At 34.5% G+C, this 7888-nt stretch overlaps 1 protein-coding gene across 1 annotated transcript; it reads right to left on the bottom strand.

Annotated features, from left to right (window-relative positions):
• Positions 1 to 1070: 1070 nt before the first annotated feature.
• On the bottom strand, positions 1071 to 3521 carry LOC113075022 (galactose-specific lectin nattectin). Its single transcript, XM_026247736.1, has 6 exons — positions 3462 to 3521; positions 3268 to 3361; positions 2659 to 2747; positions 2283 to 2405; positions 2001 to 2112; positions 1071 to 1553 (listed from the first exon to the last, which is right to left on the bottom strand). Exons 2-6 carry the CDS (start codon positions 3323 to 3325, stop codon positions 1486 to 1488), a joined length of 450 nt encoding a protein of 149 aa, XP_026103521.1. The 5' UTR covers positions 3326 to 3361; positions 3462 to 3521; the 3' UTR covers positions 1071 to 1485.
• Between the last annotated feature and the right edge of the window lie 4367 nt (positions 3522 to 7888).

Raw genomic sequence — 7888 nt, 5'->3', positions numbered from 1 at the left:
GCTCTCAAATGAAGGCTGTAGCTAAAATAGAAAACACTGTCAGCTTTTTTTGTTATTCAGCGAAGCTCTGTGTGTGTGTGTCAGTCGCTATTTGTTTTGTGAGTCTTATTTAGTGTTGTTTGTCCACTGATAAGCTCCATTATATCAAACCTCAGTTAAGAGAAGTTTTTGGCTAAAGCAGGCAGCGTTCAGGCTGTTTGTTTTCTCTGCACATCATAATATATTGGGCTGGAGACAAATGCAGTGTGTTGTCTGCTTGAGAGCCAAGCATGCAAAATCAGCTCTCGGTGGAGGGATTTGGGGGGGGGGGGGAATCACTAAACTGCAGTGTTTTGAACTCGCTCACAACAGACCCGGAAGAGAAGGCAATGCTGAATAAAGTCGTAGTTTTTGCTATTTTTGCTTCAAAAAATTATAACTGACTCTCTGATGACACATGGACTACTTTGATGATGTTTATATTACCTTTCAGGACATGGACAGTATACCGTACACACAGTTTCAATGGAGGGACTGAGAGCTCTCGGTATAATATAAAATATCTTATGTTTTCCGAAGATGAATGGAGGTCTCACGGGTTTGGAACGACATGAGGGCGAGTCATTAATGACAATTTAGATTTTGGGGTGAACTAAGCCTTTAAATATCAACTACCAAGGTTCTTGTTATTACAAAAGAATGGAACGTAGTCATTTGTTTACAAAAGGGAGCTACAGACACATGGTGATTAATGAGACAGTGTGCTGCTAATTAAAATCCAAAAAGGATCCAAATAAACAATTTACCCAAAAGTCTTATAATATTATTTAAATAATATTTTATATGAACAGAAAATTACAAATGAAATGTTATGTGTGTTATCTGTTATCTTCAATGTGACCCTGATACATTCAATATTCCAGCAACTGCCCTTGTTCTCTTTTTTACATTCTGTTCACACAATGATTTTTTCCTATAGTTTGTCCATGCCATGTTGTGAAAATGATGATAACAACAGATTCAGTTTTAATTCAAAATTTACATTTTGGGATGAACTGTTCCTTAATTTTGATGATGAAGAATGTTATAAACACTTGACACTTTTATTTTCATAGAAAACATGAGTTACGGGAAAATGAGGATTCATGATATAAAATGGTTAATTATGAAAACATGTTCAGCTTTCTCATTTAGTGTCTCTGCAGTACTTGTGAGTCAGGACAGGCTGAAGAACAAAACCTGTGATATCCTGAACATAACAGAATATAAGATACATAAATTAAAAGAAAAAAACTCCTCTTGGAGTTGTATTTCAATGACTGTTTGTGTCCACGTTTGTGATGCAAAATATTTTCAGGACAATAAAAGAATGCATTTAGCTTTATTTAGTTATAGAAAGAAGATGTTTGACACAGAGGCATCAAAATAGCAAAAATGTTTGAAGCAATAACAGAATAAGATTGAACAGGCACACCGCTTCTGATTTAATAGGTGTAGGGAAAGAGATCAGTGAGAATTGAAACACACAAATGGTAACTTGTTTGAGCAAACTTGGTCATTCCAATTTCCTGCAGCTGTTATGAAAAAGAAAAAGGATGTTTTATTATACAAATAATTATACAGGTATTAGCATCATGTGGTCACACTTTATTTTAAGTTCCTTTTTTTTTTACTTTTGCCTTAATAAACTCTTAATTTGCTGCTTATTAATACATAGTAAGGTAGTTTTTAAGTTTAGGTATTGGATTAGGGATGAAGAATATAGTCATGTAGAATAAATGCGTTATAAGTACTAATAAACAGCAAATATGTTAATAATAGGCATGATAATAAGCAACTAGTTAATAATGAGAATTGGTCTATAATAATGTGTAAACCACAATGCTTACATTTAGAAAGACAAATAGAGAAAGTGTTGCTTTTAACTTAAACACTGGAAGACATGGGAGTAAATATAATACTTAATTAACTGTCCAGAATGGAAAACATGAAATGACGTTCACATCATTCAAATTATTTACCTCCAAAGTTCATCTGAATGCAGTGCTCATTACTCTGTAAGTTGTTGGGTTCTTTAGGGTTCCAAAGTTTGAAATCCATTTGGGACCCATCACTCCAGAACCACTTTCCCTCCTGTGAACAGAAAAGAACAAATATTTACACCTGTGCAAATTTGAACTTTTACTCTTTTCACTTTAAGCAGTGTTGGTTTGATTTTAGACAGTAAATTGTTACATTTTCATTTTGGACAACATCACAAAGAAAAAAAAAAAAATCTAATACATTAACAACATAAAACATACTGAAACAGCATCACTGCCTCCTATCCAGTAAGAGTTCGAACTTGAGATCATGCGCTTTATGAAGGTATACTCCAATGTACTGTGTACAGAGGCAAGGTTCCCACCATAGGTCAAGCACATTGCCTGAGGAGATTAAGACATGAGGAGAAACAGCTTTTAGATAGATAGATAGATAGATAGATAGATAGATAGATAGATAGATAGATAGATAGATAGATAGATAGATAGATAGATAGATAGATAGATAGATAGATAGATAGATAGATAGATAGATAAAAAGAAAACCTTTAAATACATTTTCAAAATAATAATAATAATACAAGTACAAATAAGGTTATTTATACTTTTCTGTCAGATGTTGTTTAGTATTTCATACCTCCGCATCACTCCAGGATAATGGACTGTTAAAAACCTTGAAGCATGTTCGTCCATATCGTGTCCACCCATACTGACATCTACTGGATGCTACATCAAGATTTGGTATGTTTTATTGCAAGTTAAAGTGATCATTAATTCAGTGCATTTTATACAATAACAAAAATGAACATAGACCATCTGTTTATCAATGTTTTACCCATTTCTATTTATACAAGGTCAAAGGCGCAATGCAACCTTCCTTAACATCATTTACTACTTTTTTTGATGATGTGTGTTTTTATTAGCAGGGAAATATATTTGGTTCAATTAAGCAAAACAACTTGTGCAAGATTGTTTTTTTTTACTGAATGTTAGCAGCCTTGTTTCACAGTTACTCACAGCCATGTTGATATTGAGCAAAACAGGCCATTTTTCTCTGCCAGTGGCAGTTATTCCAAAAGAAACAGTTATTAAGCTTTGGGTAAACTGGGTTAACTGAACAAATAGGAATTTTATACCAGTTGTTCTGATGTTAAAGGTCAGATAATAAAATGCTGAAGGTAAGTGAAAATTCAGTATTTAGGGATGTTCAGTAAATCCTGCAGTATTGCCATGATCCATATCTCACCTGATGCATTCAGAGCAAAGAGCAGACAGAGAGACACACAGACAATCCAGACTCCCATTGTTTCTCACTGAAATCAGCCAGGAATACTGCACATCTGAAACAACAATGAAACACGTTATACATATCTGAATATAAATACTATGTTGATGCTATTGAAAATGTTTTAATCAATGTATTATTTTGGTAATACTAACAAAGAGCCTGCTGTATTTGTCTGTTCCTCAGTACAGATCTTTGACTTTTTATAATTGCAGACAGGGGTGGAGCCAGGAGGGGTGGGGCCACCACTGACATAAGCTTGGCCACCCCATTCAAAACGGCAGCTTTTCGCTTGACATTTGAGGTGAAGCTGAAGTTCGCGTCTGAAAATTCAGCTGTTTTATGTGGTCATAAAGAGATACAGCAGTTCCACATCTTAATAAATGCATTTCTTGTCAAGAAAAAAAGGGACACAAATTGCAGTTTTGAGTGGGGTGGCCAATCTTAGGCCAGTGAAGACAGAGAGACAGAAAGCTCACGGACTAAATCTAAAATATCTTAAACTGTGTTCCGAAGATGAACAGAGGTCTCACGGGTTTGGAACGACATGTCATACATAATTTTCATTTTTGGGTGAACTAACCCTTTAAGTAACCGAAATATTTGTCTACATATATTCTCAGAACACTGGCCCAAAATCATTAGAACACTAGTAGTTTCACCAGTTTAAATTGGTTTAAATCTTCCGAATGAATCACATGAATCAAATTGTAAACATTTGAGGGCTTAAACATGCTCGAAAAGTCATGAAACTTTGCACATGCGTCAAACCTGGTGAACATTTTCGTCTGATATAGGATTCAGAAGAGGGTGTGGCAAAATGGCTCGACAGCACCACCTATACTCAAAAAATCAACAGCCTTCCAGCTATGTTTCACGTACATAAAATTGGCACACACATGTAACACACCAATACCTACACAAAAGACTCTTGGAGCAAAATTCTAAACCCAGCAGGAAGTCGGTTATTTTTTATATTATGAGCAAATTGTGTGTAATTTTTGTCATTTCCATGCATTGTATTTTAACTCCTCCTAGAGACTGATTCAGATCAACACCAAATTTGGTATGCCTAATCGAACGGCCTTTTCGATGTTAAATTGCGAAGATCTTGAGTTTTCGTCAAAGGGCGTGTCCGTGGCGGCCTGGCGAATTTCAATGATTTTCCATGAAAAATTAAGTTGCTATAACTCAGACATACAATGTCCAATCTCCTGAACAGATTGACATGCCCATATTCAGTTATAGTCATAGCACCACCTATTGGCAACAGGAAGTTGCATATTTTACACTGCCGACAAACTACTCCTTGAAATTTTATGACATCAATGTATTTTTTGTGGTCAGTCTAATCTAAAGGCCTGTGCGATGTTTACTTGTGAAGATCTTGAGTTTTTGTTAAAAGGCGTGTCCTTGGCGCCGTGACAAAGTTCGATGTCTCGCCATGGGAATAAAAGATGTTATAAATCAGGCATAAAATGTCTGCTCTTCCCCAAACTTCACATGAGTGATAATAGTCCTGGCCTGAACACATGGGCAGCAAAATGGCTCGATAGCGCTACCTATACACTTCAACGGAGTGCGTCTCAAGCTATGTTTCAGATACATATACGGAAATCGGTACGCACTTGTAACACACCAATACCTACAAAAAAGTATCTTGGTACGAAATCTGTATCCCAACAGGAAGTCGGTTATTTCGAATTTCCTCTGCAAACTACTCCTAGAGATTTATTCAGATCAACACCAAACTTGGTCAGTGTAATCTAATGCCCTTTGCGATGTTAAATTACGAAGATCTTGAAGAAGCTTGTTATTGTTTTTCAAATAAGTATCTTCTGTTCACCAAGCCTGCATTTATTTGATCCAAAGTAAAGCAAAACAGAAACATTTTGAAATATTTTTTACTATTTTGAAATAGTAATATTTTTAATATTTTTAAGCTTTTGAAAGATATAGTGTATTATGTTGCAAAAAGCTTTTTAAAATATATTTATATTTTATATTTATATTTTATAAATAAAATATATTCAAATAGGGAAAAAAGTTATTTTAAATAAAAAAAAATATTTCACAATATTACTGTTTTTGCTGTACTTTGGATCAAATAAATGCAGGCTTGGTGAGCAGAAGAGACTTCTTTAAAAACAAAATATCTTACAGTTCAAAAACTGTTGATTGGTAGGCTATATAGATTACAGAAATGTTACTATATATATAATTTCTGTCCCCCTCACTTCTGAAAAGATGGCTATGCCCCTGCCTTTAATTATTAAAGCTCTGTAAGTCTATGATAAAATAAATGTTTCTGTTTCATTCACTTAACATTTTAAAGGGATAGTCTACATTTAGTCATTTAGCAAACATTTTTATCCAAAGCGAACTTACAAGAGAGGACAATGGAAGCAATCAAAATCAACAGTGCAGTAACAAGCCTCAGTTAGCTTAACGTAGTAGACATAGCAAGGATTTTATTTAATTATATAATAAAAAAGAAAACATATAGAATAGAAAAAGAACAGAGCAAACTATAGAGTATAGTTAGTTGGATAGTTCACAAGAATGAAAATGTCCACCTTATTTACTCACCTTCAAGCTATCCAAGGTGCATGACTTTCTTTTTTCAGACAAATACAATCAGCATTATATAAAACAAAAATGTCCTGGCTCTTCCAAGCATTATAATGGCAGTAAATGGGTGATATTCAGTAGTCCAGTGTAAGTTCAATAAACTGCATATATTAATCATTAAAAATTGCTCCACATGTTCCCGGGGGTTAATTAAGGCCTCCTGAAGTGAATTAATGTTAATGGTAATTTTCATTTTTGGGTGAACTATCATTTTAAGCAATATGTAGTATCAAATCATATGATGCAATATATTCATGAATGATTTAATAATGTAGCAGAAGGTGGGTAAGAACATGTATGAATATAAATCAAAATTCAGTGACAGAAATATTAACCAAAGATTACAATTTACATCTGTAAAATACAATTAATTAAATTTTTGACATTTTATAATATGTAACCGAGTCCCTTTGTCCCCAATAGATGCCACAATACAATACAAAATTACAATACAAATATGTAAACAACAATACAAGACATGAATTTACTGTTCTTCACTCTGATGATTTCTTGTCAGATATTGTTTCTTAACTGTAAATATGAGACATGAGTTCACTGTTCATCATTATGATATTTTTGTGTTTCAAGATTTATTTATTTTTGCTCTGAAAAAAAGGGCCTTCAGTATGCAACTGTAACCAACATACCCTAACATCTATCTTACACATCTCTGTAACAGCTAATGCAACCATATGCATATAATTTGCATATTATGCTACAAACAGGTTCTCAACAACATAAACAGCCGATCAACAATTTCAACAGTAGGCTAGATCGGGTGGGTTAAATGCAGAGTAAATTTCTCTACATGGATCAGTAAAAGTAATCCACCAATACACAGGTCACTATGAACATTCACAGCACTCTAAATTGACCACGCGCCCACAGCAACAAAACTTTACAAAAACTGTATGATTCAATACTCGTCAAATAATAAAGCACTCTCCTGTCACTTAAGTCAGCGAGTCTGTCATTCCATGTCCCTTTACTCATATTACAAAGCAAATCTGGCCAAATAACTTGTTGCGCTCGGTGCTAGTTGTTAGCCACTCGTAGTTGCAATGTTTGAAACATTTGTTAGCAAATTCAGTTTGAGTAGTTTCTCAGTTATTCCTCTTATGGCCACAAAAGAGCCCTTTCAGCATTCAGAAGATCACCAAGGAGATCTGGTTAAGGCGCTGGTGACTGCGGCTATCATTTTCTTTTTGTTTAATTTCACTTTCATACCTTGGAAATTTCCAAACTAAGCGCTGGGAGCAGTTTTACCAAAATTGGGCTACTTTAATAATATTGCCGTGGGTTGTTTTTCATGTTCGCTGGTTGAAGCAACCTCAATAACGTGACATTTAGCCCCTGGAATGTGAATTTTACCAGGTGTAACAGATATGCAGGTCAGCGATTCATGGGTTAAATTCTGTTTTATAAATTCAGACTGTTGGTACTAAATGCCAGCCTGGCTGGACTTAAATTACTTTACGATACCCATGCGAGCCTCAAAGGATACCTGAAACCCCCCCCAAATTTCTCCAACACACTGGAGACAAAGGAAACCCTTTTGTATAAGTTCCTTACTTTCATTTTATTATTAATATGTATTTTAATTATGTTTTTGGATTGCATAAAATGGTTAATCCTTGTTATGTGAAGAGTATAAGTTGCAAGCTCATACTTTAGGAAATGTCTCTCCTCACTTTAACTTTCTCAAAAAAAGAAATGTTCTGCAACCCCCACACTCCTTGGTAGCTCGTAAAATTTTACGACCACACAGGACAGGAGAGAAGCCAAGTCACTGGCTTCTTTTGAACAATGCATTCTATGGAATGTATTCATTAACTTTCTGTTTTCATGTTTTATAAATGTATTACGTATTCCCTTTTGGTACATTTAGATGTTTCCCAACATCTGCAGTGTTATCATGTGTTAAACAAATCTTTAAATGTGTAATTCGATC

This window comes from Carassius auratus, unplaced genomic scaffold (assembly GCF_003368295.1).
Source record: "Carassius auratus strain Wakin unplaced genomic scaffold, ASM336829v1 scaf_tig00016253, whole genome shotgun sequence".
NCBI classification, from domain to species: Eukaryota; Metazoa; Chordata; class Actinopteri; order Cypriniformes; family Cyprinidae; genus Carassius; species Carassius auratus.
The sequence above is the reverse complement of the archived record's forward strand: the minus strand, read 5'-3'. Positions and strand labels throughout refer to the sequence as shown.